General features: G+C 36.2%; 2 protein-coding genes and 2 pseudogenes across 6 annotated transcripts; 3 read left to right on the forward strand and 1 right to left on the reverse strand.

Annotated features, from left to right (window-relative positions):
- Positions 1–2,288: 2,288 nt before the first annotated feature.
- Positions 2,289–6,184, forward strand: LOC104754450 (uncharacterized). 2 transcript variants are annotated; one of them, XM_010476647.3, is made up of 12 exons: positions 2,289–2,425; positions 2,701–2,802; positions 2,950–3,072; positions 3,302–3,422; positions 3,762–3,875; positions 3,995–4,104; positions 4,201–4,384; positions 4,555–4,749; positions 4,945–5,172; positions 5,278–5,473; positions 5,685–5,814; positions 5,913–6,184. In XM_010476647.3, the coding sequence occupies exons 2-11, from the start codon at positions 2,750–2,752 to the stop codon at positions 5,777–5,779; spliced, it is 1,419 nt and encodes a 472-aa protein (XP_010474949.1). In that variant the 5' UTR covers positions 2,289–2,425; positions 2,701–2,749; the 3' UTR covers positions 5,780–5,814; positions 5,913–6,184. The 2 variants fall into 2 exon arrangements, with proteins under 2 accessions (XP_010474949.1, XP_010474948.1); XM_010476646.3 differs by having other exon boundaries at positions 5,685–6,184.
- A 900-nt stretch (positions 6,185–7,084) lies between these two features.
- Positions 7,085–10,715, forward strand: LOC104754451 (uncharacterized). The gene is made up of 9 exons (XM_010476648.2): positions 7,085–7,220; positions 7,672–7,744; positions 7,990–8,155; positions 8,245–8,951; positions 9,186–9,359; positions 9,455–9,571; positions 9,712–9,891; positions 9,982–10,028; positions 10,176–10,715. Exons 2-9 carry the CDS (start codon positions 7,697–7,699, stop codon positions 10,447–10,449), a joined length of 1,713 nt encoding a protein of 570 aa, XP_010474950.1. The 5' UTR covers positions 7,085–7,220; positions 7,672–7,696; the 3' UTR covers positions 10,450–10,715.
- On the reverse strand, positions 10,663–12,987 carry LOC104754452 (DUF724 domain-containing protein 1 pseudogene; annotated as a pseudogene). The gene has a single exon (XR_015586887.1). The product of XR_015586887.1 is annotated as a DUF724 domain-containing protein 1 pseudogene (transcript).
- Positions 12,988–13,122: 135 nt separating this feature from the next.
- On the forward strand, positions 13,123–16,503 carry LOC104754453 (isoamylase 2, chloroplastic pseudogene; annotated as a pseudogene). 2 transcript variants are annotated; one of them, XR_015587698.1, is made up of 2 exons: positions 13,123–13,358; positions 13,726–16,503. The product of XR_015587698.1 is annotated as an isoamylase 2, chloroplastic pseudogene, transcript variant X1 (transcript). The 2 variants fall into 2 exon arrangements; XR_015587699.1 differs by having other exon boundaries at positions 13,127–13,381.
- The last annotated feature ends 272 nt before the right edge of the window (positions 16,504–16,775 follow it).

Genomic DNA, 16,775 nt, shown 5'->3' on the forward strand with positions numbered 1-16,775 from the left:
AATCCAGGAGTATGTCAGATTTGGACAATAAGCATACTCAGCTCTCAAAAAAGTTAGAGGCGGGCTTCGAACCCGAATAGTCTTAACCGGAATGATCCAACCTTTACCACTAGACCACTTTGATCTGTAAGGTTTATATACAAATACAATGTAAATATTAAATTATTAGTATAAATCTCGTTCAAAATTTTATTTTCAAGAATTATCTCGATCAATCGGAAATCTGTTTCACATGTTCTTAGTAGCAAGTTCTTTCGACTTATGTAGATCACGAATTTGGTTTTAGGATTTATAGGTTGTATTTTGGTATTTTCAATTAAATATATATATATATATATATATATATATATCTATATATACATTTTTCAAGTACATTTAGCAAATAAATCCTATAGTTGCCACCTATTTACAAGACTGCCATTGATATTAATTATTAATTTATTTTTCATTTAATTAATTAATATTAAGTTTCTATTTTTAAAAACAAGATTTCCCATCCTAAATAATTTTCCAAAAAAATTGGAACCACTCCCTTTAACATTAAGTATTAATTTTATAATTGATTTAATTAATATTAAGTTTCCAATTTTACAAAACAATATTTTCTCACACAAATTTCATAAACAATCGGTCTAACCAAGAAACGAATTGATTTTGGAGGAGGATCCGTGGCCGAGATTTTTAATCTCAACGCATTGATTTCCCCCTAAAATAAATGTTCAAAATCAAATATAAAATATATCATTAAAAAAACAAACGGTATGATTTTAAAAGGTAACAAACATATTTACCATTCAATTTGATATCTTATTCAAAGAATAATAATAAAATATAAAAGATATTGCTTGCTCACAAATTTATTTTTATTTTGTATTACGTATTAAAATAATTTTTACTTCACGGGTTTCATATGATGAGTTTCTATGGATTAAAAAACTTTAAATATGTTGTCTGACCCACCTAGCATTGCGGGTTTGGAATATAGAACCAACACTAAAGCTATTAGTTTATCTCATATACATTATAGATTTGTATTCATAGTTTTGAAAATTAACTTATAAATTATTTAGTATATGAACTACAAAATATTACACATACTATAACACATTCTTAATATTCCAAAAAAAAAATACACATAAAAATATACACTAGCATACTATATAGGCATATACCTCTGTTTAATTCTAGAGAACAAAACAAATCTAGAATTTTATATTCTATCTAATAACAAATTTAATGTAATTAGGTTATAAACTTTATAAAACGTAAGAAGAAGAAAAAAAATTCTAAATTAGATAAAAAGTTAACTAATTGAAAATTTGAAAACTAAATAAATTAAAAATTATTATTTAAAATACAATAATTTATTGCTTAGTCCCGCGGTGTACCGTGGGTGAAATCCTAGTATATATATATTTGTTAATTGAATTACATGGAGTTTCAATTTATTTATAAAACATGTTTACTTGACAACATATCCCAACTAAAATTTTAAAACCATTGATTGCATAACACAAAATTTTGATGGATATAAAAATGAATTCAAATTATCAAAATTCAATAAAAAATAATGAGTTAAAACAATTGAAGAAGAGCATGGCCAGTAGTGGCAATAGAAGCTGGCCAGGTCAATGTAGATATCAAACCCCCAAATGCTACTTTCAAACTACGTGGAAAACTTTCTATTGAAAGATTTGATCGAGTGCTATGGTGAATTATGAAAATACAATTGGTTTGCACATTTTTTTTTATTTTTGACTAATAATTAATAATTCCAAAAACAAAAACAAAATAGTTAACTTATTTGTTATACAAATATTATTTCAAAATTAAAATACTGTTTTTAATTATATATACTTGATTCTTTTAAAAGATTTTAGATGATGATGAAATAAATTATGATGGTTCATATTAATTCAGGTTCTTTAAGAAATTCAACTAATAAAATCTAGTAAAACATAAACAATGCAAAAAAAAAGAAAAAAGAAAAAACTCATAAGTCATATTTACTATGTTTTGTAAAGACTTTAGATAATGATTTGTTTAAATATATCAAAATTTGTGTTAAGTTAGTTACATATTTAAAATTATAATTGAAATTAAGTCAATATTTTAAGTAAGAAAAATCAAAAGTCTGTGTAATTTAATTTAACAATTAAAATAAAAGCTAAAAATATTGTTAATGAAAAATAGCAAAAGACAAAGAATTAAAATCTGATGATTTGGAAATCTATATTTTAAAATTAAAGTGAGGTTAATGCTGTAGTACATAAATGAACACAAAAAAACTAAAACAGTTAAAAAGTAGAACAAAAACAAAAGAGTGACTTCAACGCTATTTGACAATTCGTTGGCGTACACACTCTCTCTCTCTCTCTCTCTCTCTGCGCCGTATTATCTCCCTCTTTCTCGAACATTGCCGGCGGTAAGCTTCTTCCATCTTCCTCTTCTAGTGATCTTAAAAGTACAGAGAGATCTAATTAACCTAGCTTAGTCTAATTGTTACTTGGACTTGAGTTGATTCCTCTTCCTCTTCGTTCTACTTGTTACTTGGAATTGAGTTGATTCCTCTGACGTATAAACCCTAATTTCGTGGTCCTTGTCCTTGTGAAGTTTTGTTCTCATCTCTCCTGAACTTTTGTTAGTTACTTATACGGCGATTGATCGATCTGTTATAAGTTATCCTCTGTATCAATGCAGATTTTGTAACAAACACGAAGCTAATAATACTGGTTCTTCGGCTGGGTCCATGGATAAATCAGGCCCGGTGCAGAAAACCGTTGTGATCCAGCCATTTGTCAAGTAACTCTCTTCTATCACTTTTTTTTTTTTTTTTTTTTTTGTATTCCATTCAATTTACAAACATAGCAGACACTTTTTTGTTTGTGTTCAAATAGTTCCATTACCAACTATATCCTATGTTTGCTTTACATTGTTGTGTTTTTTTAGGTTGGTGAGGCTTGTAGCGAGAGCTTTCTATGATGATTATACTACAAAAAGCGATAATCAGCAGAAATCTGCAAAGAGTGACAACAGAGGGATTGCCGCTGTGGTGCTTGATGCGCTGACCAGGTTTGTTTTGTGTGCTTCTCTTCAGTTTTTTTCTTATTATGTTAGGTGAGTAACTGGCTCACATCTCCCTGTCACTTGGGGTTTAAGGATATTTGCTTAGATTAACTTTTGAAACTTGATGATGGGTATGTGTAAGGTTGATATTACTTTAGGTGAGTAATTGGCTCACATCTCCGCTGTGTTTACACTAGCTCTCATTTCTAGTGTTCTTTTGTTTTTTGTCTGCTAGGCGGCAATGGGTTAGAGAAGAAGACTTGGCAAAAGATTTGCAGTTACACGCCAAGCAACTTCGAAAAATAATTAGACTCTTTGAAGAACAAAAATTGATTATGCGTGACCACCGGAAAGAGGTTTGTGCAGAAACTATCTTCTTTCAGTTTGTTATATAGTAGTCTTTACACAATAAGCCTCAGCTTTCAACGCAACCACTCATCTAGTTGTAGTAGGATCAGTAGCATATTGTCGTAGAATATCTAGAGTATAACACTGATTGGAAAACATGAGTGTGAGAAAATGATTGATTGGCTACTTCTTTATTTGTGTGTTTCTGTTGACCTGTAGGGTTGATATTCATGCATTCATATTAAATTTGTTTCTCACCTTGTCAAACTTGTTCCACCACGTGTTCTATTTGGTTCCACCACATTTCTTTCCTTTTCTGCTTTATTGATTCACAATCTTTTCAATAGACTGCAAAGGGTGTAAAGATGTATAGTGCTGCAGTGGCTGCTACAAGTGATGGCCGAGCAGAGGACAAAGTTAAGCTCCACACTCACTCGTATTGTTGTCTCGATTATGCACAGGTATGCGCTTCTTCTTGTCCCCAAATTTTTATTATTCAGTTTGCTGTACTTTGTTAAAATTGTCTCTAATCAAATTTCCCCTGTACTTTGTTAAACTTGCACTTTTTCTTTTCTTACAGATATCTGATGTTGTTCGTTGTAAACTGCACCGGATGAAAAAAAAGCTCAAAGATGAGCTAGAAGATAAGAATACTGTTCAGGAGTATGGCTGTCCTAACTGCCAAAGGAAGTAAAGTCCATTACTCTTTATGTTCTTATAATCTGTTTACATTTATGAGTGGTATTATGTTCACGAAAGCTGAACAGATTTTTATTTCTGGTTTAGATATAATGCGCTGGATGCTCTGAGATTAATTTCTATGCTAGACGATTCTTTTCATTGTGAAAATTGCAATAGCGAACTTGTTGTGGAGTGTAACAAGCTAACTTCCGAAGAAGTAGTAGATGGAGATGATAATGGAAGGAGATGGCGCCGGGAAAAACTAAAAGATATGCTTCAGAAGTTGGAGGTCTGTGTTTATTGTTTTAACGGTTCAATTCAATATTCTATAAAATTTGATAAAGCTTCACTGAAGCGTTGCATCGTTTCATATTCATGATGACACCAGAATGTATATCTTGATTTAGAATTTTTTTCCCGGGAGATCAGATCTTAATTTACCAGAATGATAAAGTGCAGGCTCAATTGAAACCTCTGGTGGATCAATTAGACAGAATAAAAGATCTACCTATTCCTGAATTTGGATCTTTTCTGGCATGGGAGGCTCGTGCAGCTATGGCTGCTCGCGCAAATGGTGATCTTAACCCTAATGATCCTTTGAGGTCACAGGGTGGGTATGGTTCAACACCAATGCCATTTCTCGGAGAGACAAAGGTGATCATTAGTTACACTTTTCAATGTTTATAGAAGTGTAGTGCTATAATGCAAGATGAGGCAGTGGTATTGTAATGAAATTTTCACTTTGTTTCTCCAGCCAGTTAATGTTTATGTATATTCATCTGCAAAGTATCCCTGCATTTTTTCCTCTTTCATTGTGGTCAGTTAATTTCTAAAATCTTTCATGGTTAGGTTGAGGTTAACCTTGGCGACGGGAACGAGGATGTTAAATCTAAAGGTGGAGATTCCAGTCTGAAAGTCTTGCCTCCATGGATGATTAAGCAAGGAATGAATCTGACTGAGGAACAAAGAGGTGAAATGAGACAAGAAGCAAAGGTTGATGGTGGTTCAGGAGGAGCAGCAAAACTTTCAGATGACAAGAAATCAGCCATTGGAAATGGCGATGAAAAGGATATAAAGGTGTGCTTTTGGGGACAAATTCTTTGTGCCTATTTAGATTTCCACAGTAGCATCTTTTGGATTGTGTTTCCTAAATTCTGATACAGTATTTTCATTTTGCCTCAGGATGAATATCTCAAAGCTTACTACGCCGAACTGCTGAAGCAGCAAGAGCTTGCTGCAAGGCTTAATCAACAAGAATCCGCTGGTGAATTAACTCCTGATATTCAATTGGCTACTACATCCCCAGGTCGCGAGGTTGGTAAGAAGTCCAAACGTGAAGAGGATGATGTTGAATGGGAAGAAGAGGCTCCTGTTGCAGGTCAGTTTTGAGTTTGAATACCTCATTTCCAATTAGCTTATTAGCTGATCATATGAAACAATGCATTAGCTAGTTATAAGGAACCTTGATAAGTTATTCATCGAATTCGTTGAGCTTCAACAAGAAGATAGTTGTTAAGACATCTTGATGTATAAAGTTTATGATATGCTTAATATGGTAACTTAACAATGTTGTTACACACTTGGTGCAGCAAATGGAAACTACAAGGTGGACTTGAATGTGGAAGCAGAAGCCTCGGGTGGTGAAGAAGAAGAGGAAGATGACGTCGACTGGGAAGAAGGCTGAAAGCAAGTGGATCAACCATTGATCACAGGATTAAGGTAGACCGTGAATTCTCTCATGTACACACTATAAGAGTTAACTTTTTGGGAATCTCATCATCGACACCAAACTCGTTAATTTGTACTTGTCGGCGCAGACGAAAGATTGATGCATCTGTGAAACAAGACTATGGTGTGGATTGAGATTCCATTAGCTAATGTTTGTTTTATATATGTATTGGGGGTTTCTCTTATAATATGTTCAAAAAGTGGTGATAGTTATGTAATTTAGATTACGGATAAGGTCTAGTAAAGTCATTTAAGGATTCTTGTTGTTGTTTTAAAGTCCTCGTATTATCTCGGGTGTTATTATTTGAGTAAAAAAGAATAATATTGCGAATAATAATTTTAGTAAAAATCCTATTGATGATATTATACGATACTATGATTTAGTTTAATATAAATAGCAACAATTGAATATCCGATTAGAAGATATATTAACAAGATAACAGAAACAAATTTTGTTGTTTATCTAACTAGAGTATTTTTTAAAATTTCCGTAAAATAGATAATCAGTTGAGAAATAAATTCACAAAAATATTTTCCATTTTTTTCATCCAGAAAAATATTAGGGGGTGGTATTGATTTGATATTTATGAAGATTTTTAAAGAGTTCAACAAAATCATGAAAAATGAATAAGTGAAAAATTGTTAAAAATTGCTAGAGAGTTTTGTTGATTAGTTTTCTAAAATCTTGTAAAGTTCTCCAAACAATCCTTGTATTTTTATGATACTTTCATGACTTTATTTTGTAAATGAAAGTGTCTAAAATCATGAACCAATAACATAATAACTGAACTCATTAACAATCCTAAATTCTTTTGTTATAATTGAATAACACAAAACCTTTAATGACTTTATAAAAGTCTGAATCCAATAACCCAGATTTGTTAAGATTTTAAATGACTTTTTATAAATCACAAACTAATAACACTAAACTTTAACAGAGTTTAACAAAATTTTGATCTAATAACAACAGATTTTACATAACATTTAAAATCTTTAAAACTCTATTCAAATCTTAAACCAATAACCCCACTTAGGAAAAACCAAAAAAAAATTATTTCAACAAACTCCTTGTCCTAATATAGCCAATCATAATTTAATGTACTTTCCTGGTTACCCATTGGTTGTTTGTTATCATTCATGAACCTTAAAAATCTTAGCGGAGGAAGCCACGTCAGTCATAATCAATAAATTGACTTAAATACCCTCAGAGACGCTGCAAAATTACGCTACTACCCAGAATACGGACTTAGTCCGCAAGTCTTTTTTAGTAATTACGGAGCAATTTACACATAAATACACACACTTGTTCCTCTCTCTTCTTCTCCTTCCTCCTCTTCCTCCTCGCCTCGCAGCACTCGCCTCTTCTCATCTCTCAAATACACGAAAGTTTAGTAAAGGTTCGTTCTTTATATCTTCGTTTGTCTCTGGAAATTTTTTATAAAAAATAATTGAGAGGAAACTGAATCGTCGAATTTAAAATTTGATTTTCCTCTGTGTATTTTTTTTTTTTTTTTTTTTTTTGTTTCTTATGGTTTTTGATCGTTTCAGAAAACAGTGTAGTTTGATCTTTTCCATGATCCGTTGATAAAATATATCGTCTTCTTTTTTTTTGGTTGATTAGGGTTTGTAATCTCCGTTCTCCAATTTAACAGAGCTTAGGTGATCCTGAATTCGTAGTCTTTATATCAATTGCTTTGTCTAGTTTCTTTAGTGTAACGTTGGAAACACTAACACAAACCTATGAACTTCTAGGGTTTTTTTTTTTTCACACAAAGGGCTTGTGCTGTTTTCTCTTATTCCTTGGCCATTCTAATCTCGAAGATAACATCTGGTTTGTTTTCTCTGCAGGGTTTATATTTTAGAGCATTCAGCGATGGGTTTCGGTTCTGTTTATCGCACTCTAACTGAAATATTTCCTCAGGTAACAACAAAACTGGTCTCTTTATTTGATTTTAGTACAACTTTACCAGGTTCAGGCAGTGAGAGATTTTGATCAAAGAATCCATCTTTGTGCTTTCAATTGCTGTATTTATGGATATTAGTTTTGATCAAAATAGTTTCACTTACTTGACACTGTTTTAGATTTTGGCCGCTTAATCATCTTTTATTTTCATGTCTTTTGTAGCCTTATCGTAACCATATTTTATATATTTTGTTCTATTGCAGATTGATGCACGAATTTTGAGGGCTGTTGCAATAGAACACCCGAAGGATGCTGATGAAGCTGCTGCTGTTGTTCTTTCAGACATTCTTCCTTCATTTACCTCAGATTTGTCCCATAATCTAACTCAATCCTCGAACATGTCGTCTGCAAGTATTTCAGAGCGCCAAGGTACAATTTAGCTCATGGAATTTTTGTTTGTTTGCTGTTCTGGCTTTGTAGATTCACAGCTTGAAGTTTCTTATTCTTCTTTTTTCCAGTGGGTGTATCTTCTATTCTGGGAGATGTTGTTTCTAGGTGTCGCTCATTTCTTGGAGCTTCAGAAACTTCTTCTTCTTCTTTAGAAACCTCTTCTCCTTCTCCTTCATCTTCTTCTTCTTCTTCAGAAATAACCCCCCTGGTTGTTGCCCGTAACCATGATAGCAGTACTCCAAGTACTGATATGAACGAGCTAACAAATTTGCCATCAAGTGTTGGCCCTGATGTTTGCCATAGAGACTTCGAAAGTGAGGAAGTTCAATCTTTGAAAAAGGCTCATGGAAAAGAGCACGAGAACTATGATTTTTCTGGTAGGTGTTTTGATGTTACGAGCAATGCAAAACACGGCTTGCATGTCCCAGAGGATGACACTGCCTCATTGGTGTCTGCCATTTCCCAAGAGAATGCTAAATTGACTTGCGATTTTCTGGAAGATCGTGTTTTTTATATGAAATGGAATCAGGCAGAAAATGCTGTATCGAAGGTGGTCGATTTAACTCCTAGAGATAATACGACTACTACACAGCAGGGTTCATGTTTTGAACTTGGCTCTGGGACTGGGAGTACTAATGTTGTCGATGAGACTTCGAATGGTTCATTGTTCTGTGAAAATGGTGATACTGAAATAGGTGATGCTTTTAGTACATCAACCCATGTATGCAGCGTTGATCACCTTGAAGAGATTATCGAAGATGCCAAAAGTAATAAGGTATGACAAATAACCGTAACATTCGTTTAGCTTATGAAAAATATTTACTTTTGTTTACATACATTGAAGTCGTGTTCACTGGTACTGAGGTACAGAAAAGCTAGACCTAACGCTTCCAACTTTTAACTTATATGCATTGTGATAGATTAGAGAGGACCCATTATTATGTTCTTTGAAGTGAGAGTGTGTGACTGATACTTCAATATGACTTGTATTTCTTGTGCAATGATGTAGAAAACCTTGCTTACTGTGATGGAATCGGTTACGAATTTGATGAGAGAAGTTGAACTACAAGAGAAGGATGCAGAGAAGTCCAAGGAGGGAGCTTCTAGGGGAGGTTTGGATACTCTTCAAAAGGTTGAGGAGCTTAAGAAGATGCTGGAACATGCGAAGGAAGCAAATGACATGGTAAAGTTATTGTTACTTATAAGAACATGTGCCCTTACAGATTCCTAATTGTGCTTTGATTTTGTAGTGAGAACTAATTTACTATGATTTTGCAGCATGCTGGAGAAGTATATGGAGAGAAGTCAATTTTAGCCACTGAAGTGAAAGAGCTTGAAAACCGGTTGCTCAACTTATCAGAAGAACGAAACAAATCTCTTGCTGTCCTTGATGAGGCATGTTTCATCTGCTGATTATAAAAATTTGTCTTTAATTTTAAATTTTTACTTCTTGTTAAAACGAACTGAGATGACCAATTGGCTGCCTCGTTTTCAGACTGTACAGAAAATTTATCTAATTGTGTTTTTTTTTGTAGATGCGAGGAACTCTTGAAATAAGACTAGCGGCAGCACTGGAGATGAAAAAGACTGCTGAACAAGAAATGAAAGAAAGAGATGATTCTGCACTTAAGCTACTTGCTGAACAAGAAGCCAACATGGAGAGAGTAGTCCAAGAATCAAAGCTTCTACAGCAGGAGGCAGAGAAAAACTCCAAAGTACAATCACTGTTATAAACACTACCAAGGTTTCCTCTAAAGTTAAATTTCTTCTCAATCTCATATTTTTTTCTTCTTCACCACCTGCAGCTTCGAGAGTTTCTTATGGATCGTGGACAGATCGTAGATTCCTTACAGTAAGTCCCATTCTGGAGTTACCAACCGTACATTTGTCCATTTATCTAGAGCACTCATGAAACTTTTAGTAAATTTTATTGGGGATATACGTAATGATCTGGTATATTCAAAATGGATCTTTTAATCTCTCTTGTTTTTTTGAGCAGAGGAGAAATTTCTGTGATATGTCAAGATGTGAAGCTGTTGAAAGAGAGATTCGACAACCGAGTGTCATTAACCAAATCCATCTCCTCCAGCAACACAAGTTCATGCGAATCATCTATGAGAAGCTTGGTGCTCGAAAATCCTTCTGGGCAATGGAATGGAATGCCTGAAACCTCAAGCTGCAACAATTTCCCAGAAGTAGCAGCTTCCTTCATGAACAACGAGAAAGATGATTGTAGAGAGCTTGATGAAGATGGTTGGGACTTCTTTGAGTAGGAGACCGACCATTAAGTTCATTGGTGGTGAAGAATGAAGTGATAGGGTTCTTGAATGCTAGAATCAAAGAATAAATGGGAACTGTTTCCTATTTCTCTTAGATCAAAACTTGGATCAGGGATTGTATACTGGTTCTAGTTCTAGCTTTATTCAACTTATGAGCTATATGGATTTCCTCATTGTTATCTTTTTTTTGTTTGACAAAGAAAAAGATAACAGAAACGTTATAGATTAATTATAACCAGATCATCATAAGATCTACAAAAGATAATTCTCTAGTTCATCGAAGGAAATAAGCTAAAGTCTTTTTTTTTTTGAACAAGCTAAACTAAGCACCATCAACAACAATCATAGGGGGATAAAGATTGTAGATAATGGTTGTTACTTACTACTACATCTACTCTTATGTCTTTCATAGTTTAGTTTTATTTGATCTTCTCACAATGCAGCTTAGAGAGTTGTCTGAAACTCAATCTCAACATCTTCAATCTCTTGGTCGATGGTTTCTGCACATGATTTCATTTCAGCGATCATTTTGTCCACCGCTTCCTTCTTCTCTTTCGCAACCACTTCTTGTCTCTTCAACTCCAGAATTTTGCGTTCTAGCTCAGCCCTTTTGCGTTCTAGCTCAGCCATTTCTTCTTCGACCTTCTGCCTTTCCATCTCTTCAGCTTCAATCTTCTCTTCAAGGCATTTTCTTTCCTCCACTTTCTTAGCTCGCCCAGCTTGGAGAGATAACACTTTGCTGATACGTGACTGTGGATTTGTTACATTGAAACCGTGTTTCTCGAGCTTAGCAAAAGAAGTACTGAGTCTACTTAGTTTGCTGGAGGAAACATCGAGATGCAGATCTTTGACTTCGTTTAATAACCCATAGAAAGTCACCATCATACCAACCGCTGACCACTCGCGGATATCTTCGTTAGCATCAAACAACGGGCTGAAATGAGGACTTTGTGGAGCAGTTTTGCTCAAGTCATGTGTTTCATATGCCTTCCAAAATGGCGACTTCTTTGCAAAAGGAGAAATATACTTTGCTGGTGTTTCCTCAACAACAGCAGCTGGATCATAGACCACGTTCGGGCTCTGGTAAGAGGATAACTCAGTAGAGAGAGGCTGATCATCATCGTTGCACATCTTTTTACCTTTATCAGTTATCTCAGCCTGGGATTGGGAGTTGTGTTCTTCTTCTCTTTGCCTTTTTCTACTCCCATCTTTGCTATTCAGCCTATTCTCCTCCTCAGGCAACCTCTCTCGAGTTGAACCTCCCAAGCAATTCTGTTCCCTCGTCGGCTCAAGTGTCTTCTCAGGGGATTTCTCTCCTTCAGCTCTGGCCTCAGTTTGTTTCAAAGGTGTTACAGATGAAACATCATCTTCTTCTATGGATGTCACTTTCGAGGTTATTACCGGAGGAGCCTTCTTCTTTCCCAATCCTCCAGAGGCAGCTAGAGTTTTGGGGTTTTGGTTTGGTCCGCTATGCCAAACCCCATCTCTCCACACCTTAAAAGGCCTAAGGTTGGAGTGTTTAAATTTCAAGCAGTCCTTGTCCTTGTCCTTGGTAGCCTCTAAACTAACCTTGTACAATTTTCCAGAGTAGACTGCCATCACACGCCCTTGACGCCAACTAGAACCATGAAACACCTCTACAGAATCCAGCAAATCGTACTCTTCAACCTCAAAAGGAGGAGGTGTAGGCCTAACACAATGTGAATCAACAGCCATGGTTGGTTTTGCATCATCACCACTACATCTCAAGTATTTATCGCAGATCTTCACAATGACTTTATTCTCCTCTATCTCCTTAACTAACAGAGCAGTAACCCACGAAACTTCCCCTTCACCTATGACAAAACTAACTTCCACTAGAGTCCCAGGGCTAAACATGGACTTACTCAGTTCTTTAGCTTCTGGTCGAACCCACTTTGAACCGGTCCAGTCAAGATGAGCCCGCAACTGCTTTGTCTGGAACTGGACAATGTCTGGTAGAAGATCGAAGTAAACCAAACACCTCCCGTCCTCCATTTTCTTAACCAGAACACCGGTCCACCATCGTCCTTTGTAATCAGCATCAACCACAGACCCTTCCTCCAAAACGACGCCGCTGCTGCACAGATTCGCCGGCGGAACCGGCCGTATTAACCTCTGCTCCACCGTTTTAGGAGACGAACCGTCTTCGTTGAGCATCGTCGTGGTGTAACGGACACGAAGCTTCGTTTTGCTTCCCGAAACCGTATTACTCGTTGGGGTTTCTTCAAGAATCGCTCTTCGGTACCAAGCGATTTTTAAGCCGTCTCCTTCAGAACAGATCTCTACTTCACAATCTTTGCGAATCGTTTGCTCCATATTGAAAGAAACTAAACAATGTTTCCGGCTCCTCTCACTCTCTCACAGTCTCTCACAACACAAAACCCTAAAAACAAAAAGAGGAAAAAACACGCGCCCTTAATTAGGAAAACTCCACTCTTCAAGCGGTCAAGCCTGAATAGTTGGAAAACAGCTCATCTCGGTTCTGTCTTTTACTGAACTTTTTTTTGTTTTTGGTTTAATCATTGGGCTCGTTTAGTCCTATGCTATATAGTCCATTATGAAAAACCAATATTATTACAAATCTGATGGGCTCGGCCCACATAAGACCACTCCTCTTTTTCACGCCTAAACGCACCTTGCGCGCGTGTCTATGTTGGAATCGTTAAAGACGTTTTTTACAAGCGCGTGAGAGTGAGGGTGAGAGTGAATGAAGGAACAGAACAAAACCTTTCTGTTTCATCCCAAAATATCAAAATCATTAAACTCACAGACACACACACACTCAATTCATCAGATGTCTCTGTGTTCAATAATTGTGAATTTCTCCATCTTAAAGCTTGAATTTTTTTTGAATCAATGGCGGTGATGATGCTAATGCGACAGTAAGCTCGACTTTTTATTAGACGTTTGTCTCTTCTTCACGCTTTCTTATGTTCCTTTTTTATTATTTTATTTCCTCCATGGTTTCTTAGTGTTTCGATATGTATCCTGATCTTGAGACTTCTTGTGCATGTTGATTTTACTACTTTATCTTTCTTAATGTGCTTGAATTTGAAATGCCTTATCGTAAGATTAAGAAAAAGGAAAACTTTGCTTAGTGGGTTTGGTTTAATTTTAGCTTTGAGATGGCAATTTAGCTTATTCGATGTGTGGTTTATGGTGGATTGTTATCTAATTCGAGCTCATAGAGTGTATTCTACCATTTAGTCTTAATAAAGAGCTTTGGTGTTTGATCTATGTTCTTAACAGGCATCACTTGGATTGTTAAGGTTTTTGGAGAAAAAGTGAAGCTTTCTGCTTTGTTTGAATAATGGCTGCTGCTTGGTCTCCATCACTTGGTTTTTGTCTCAATAAGGGCATCACTAGAACATGGAAGTTTCCTTCTGCAAGGTCTTTTACTGGTAAGGATAAGATTAAACATGGATCCGAGTCACTGATAGTTACAAGAAAACGTTTCTTGGGGGATTTGAGTACAGACGCGTTGCAAAGTTATCAGTTGAGTAAGGTTTTTGCTTCGAAGACTACTATCGAGCTGAAGGATCAAGTGTCTACTAGAAGAGCTCAGGTCTATGACCTAAAGAAGGTAACATCGTATTTGTTCAGGACGAAATCTGGTGCTCTTATTAAAGTTAAAGTTGAAAAGAAGAGAGAAAAATACAGTATCATGGTATATGTCTCATCTTTGGAACTAAGTGGTGATGACAAGAGTAGACTGGTGATGGTTTGGGGTGTATACAGGTCTGATTCTTCGTGTTTTTTGCCTCTTGATTTTAAAAACTCTTCCCAAGACTCACAAACCCACACAACAGAAACTCCATTTGTGAAAAGCTCCTTGTCTGAGTTAATGCTAGGGCTAGAATTTGATGGGAAAGAATCTCCTTTCTATCTATCATTTTATCTCAAGTTAGTGTCAGGGAAAGATCCAGACGGTCAAGAATTGTTGACACACAGGGATACTGACTTCTGTGTCCCGGTTGGTTTTACTGCTGGTCGTCCGTTGCCGTTAGGCCTTTCTTCTGGTCCAGATGATGAGACTTGGAATTTTGCATTCTTTTCAAGAAACTCAACCAACGTGGTTTTATGCTTGTATGATGATACCACAACCGATAAACCTGCCTTAGAGCTTGATCTCGATCCTTATGTCAACCGAACAGGTGATGTTTGGCATGCCTCAGTTGACAATACATGGGATTTTGTGAGATATGGCTACCGTTGCAAGGAGATGACTCAGTCAGAAGAAGATATCGATGTTGAAGCTGAGCCAATTGTTTTGGATCCATATGCCACAGTCATTGATAAATATGTCTCTCACAAGTTTCTTGCAAGTTTGTTTAAAAACCCTTCCTTTGATTGGGGAGAAGATGTGTCTCCAAACATTCCACTGGAGAAACTTATTGTTTACCGGTTGAATGTGAAGGGTTTTACACAACACAAATCCAGCAAGTTGCCTAGTAACGTGGCAGGGACTTTTTCTGGTGTAGCTGAAAAAGTTCACCATTTGAAAAGCCTTGGAATCAACGCTGTCCTCTTGGAGCCAATATTTTCATTCTCCGAGCAAAAGGGTCCTTACTTTCCAGTTCATTTCTTTTCACCAATGGATATGTATGGACCTTCCAGTGGCGTTGAATCTGCAGTTAAGTCAATGAAAGAGATGGTGAAGAAATTGCACAGTCAGGGAATTGAGGTACTTTTGGAAGTAGTTTTTACACACACTGCTGATTCTGGAGCTCTTCGTGGGATTGATGACAGTTGTTATTATTACAAGGGAAGAGCCAATGATCTAGATTTAAAAAGTTACTTGAACTGTAACCATCCTGTTGTTCAGCAGTTGGTTTTGGAGAGCTTGCGTTATTGGGTAACTGAGTTTCATGTAGATGGATTCTGTTTCATAAATGCTTCGTCTCTCTTAAGAGGTGTTCATGGTGAACAGCTCTCTCGTCCTCCCTTGGTTGAAGCAATAGCTTTCGATCCACTTCTTGCGGAGACCAAACTAATTGCTGATTGCTGGGATCCACTTGAAGTGATGCCAAAAGAAGTACGGTTCCCACATTGGAAACGATGGGCAGAACTCAATACAAGATATTGTCGAAATGTAAGAAACTTTTTGAGAGGAAAAGGCGTTCTAAGTGATCTGGCTACAAGAGTTTGTGGTAGTGGTGATATATTTACTGATGGAAGAGGTCCAGCTTTTTCCTTCAACTACATTTCCAGAAACTCAGGACTCTCTCTTGTTGACTTGGTCAGTTTCAGTGGCCCTGAGCTAGCTTCAGAGCTAAGTTGGAATTGTGGGGAAGAAGGAGCAACAAATAAATCAGCTGTTCTTCAAAGAAGGCTAAAACAAATCCGCAACTTCTTGTTTATACAGTACATTTCACTTGGGATTCCGGTGCTTAACATGGGAGATGAATGTGGTATCTCAACAAAAGGCTCGCCTTTGTTGGAATCACGGAAGTCTTTTGATTGGAACATGATAGCTTCAGCTTTCGGTACACAGATCACTCAGTTCATCTCCTTCATGACTTCAGTGAGAGCAAGAAGAAGCGATGTGTTTCAAAGGAGAAACTTTTTGAAACCTGAGAACATTGCTTGGTATGCAAATGACCAAACAACTCCGAAATGGGAAGACCCTGCTTGCAAATTTTTGGCATTGGGGATCAAAGCCGAGGCAGAGGAAGAAGAAACTGCGTCATTAGTTGAGCCAACCGAGCCAAATAAGAACAATGATCTGTTCATCGGATTCAATGCAAGTGATCATCCGGAGAGTGTAATCCTACCTTCACTTTCTGATGGAAGCAAATGGAGGCGACTGGTCGACACAGCTCTTCCATTCCCAGGGTTTTTCTCTGTCCAAGGAGAGACCGTTGTAGCAGAAGAACAGATGCAGCAACTGGTTGTGTATGAGATGAAGCCGTACAGTTGTACCCTTTTTGAAACCGTCAGTTCTACTGCTTAGTACTCAAGTTATGATATGTGTATATGTTATTTATTGTGTTGTCATATTTCAATAAAAATATTCGGTTAAATCAAGGACTTCCACAATATCTGACATATATCTTATCTTATGGACTTAATATATCTCCTCAAATCTGAAACATGCCTTTTATGAATTCAAAAGAGTACGTCCATTGTATATATGGAAAGAAGATATAATCTTTACTCGATTCGTGTAGATAGAATAAGATATGGATTGCTTACGGTTTCTAAATCTCCCGAGAACTTACCTAACCGATTCTATAAGTTCGAAAACCCAAAAAAGTTCGTCAAGTTTCTGAGTTGTATTCTCTCTTTTGTTTTTCTTT

The sequence above is a fragment of the Camelina sativa genome, chromosome 17 (genome assembly GCF_030686135.1).
Source record: "Camelina sativa cultivar CO46 ecotype springtype chromosome 17, ASM3068613v1".
Classification (NCBI taxonomy): Eukaryota; Viridiplantae; Streptophyta; class Magnoliopsida; order Brassicales; family Brassicaceae; genus Camelina; species Camelina sativa.

Coding starts and splice junctions, on each gene's coding strand:
- LOC104754450 (XM_010476646.3), top strand. CDS start 2,750: ATGGATAAATCAGGCCCGGTGCAGAAAACCGTTGTGATCCAGCCATTT. Junction 3,073..3,301: donor GTGCTTGATGCGCTGACCAG/GTTTGTTTTGTG, acceptor TTTGTCTGCTAG/GCGGCAATGGGTTAGAGAAG. Junction 3,876..3,994: donor GTTGTCTCGATTATGCACAG/GTATGCGCTTCT, acceptor CTTTTCTTACAG/ATATCTGATGTTGTTCGTTG.
- LOC104754451 (XM_010476648.2), top strand. CDS start 7,697: ATGGGTTTCGGTTCTGTTTATCGCACTCTAACTGAAATATTTCCTCAG. Junction 7,745..7,989: donor TAACTGAAATATTTCCTCAG/GTAACAACAAAA, acceptor GTTCTATTGCAG/ATTGATGCACGAATTTTGAG. Junction 9,572..9,711: donor CTCTTGCTGTCCTTGATGAG/GCATGTTTCATC, acceptor TTTTTTTTGTAG/ATGCGAGGAACTCTTGAAAT.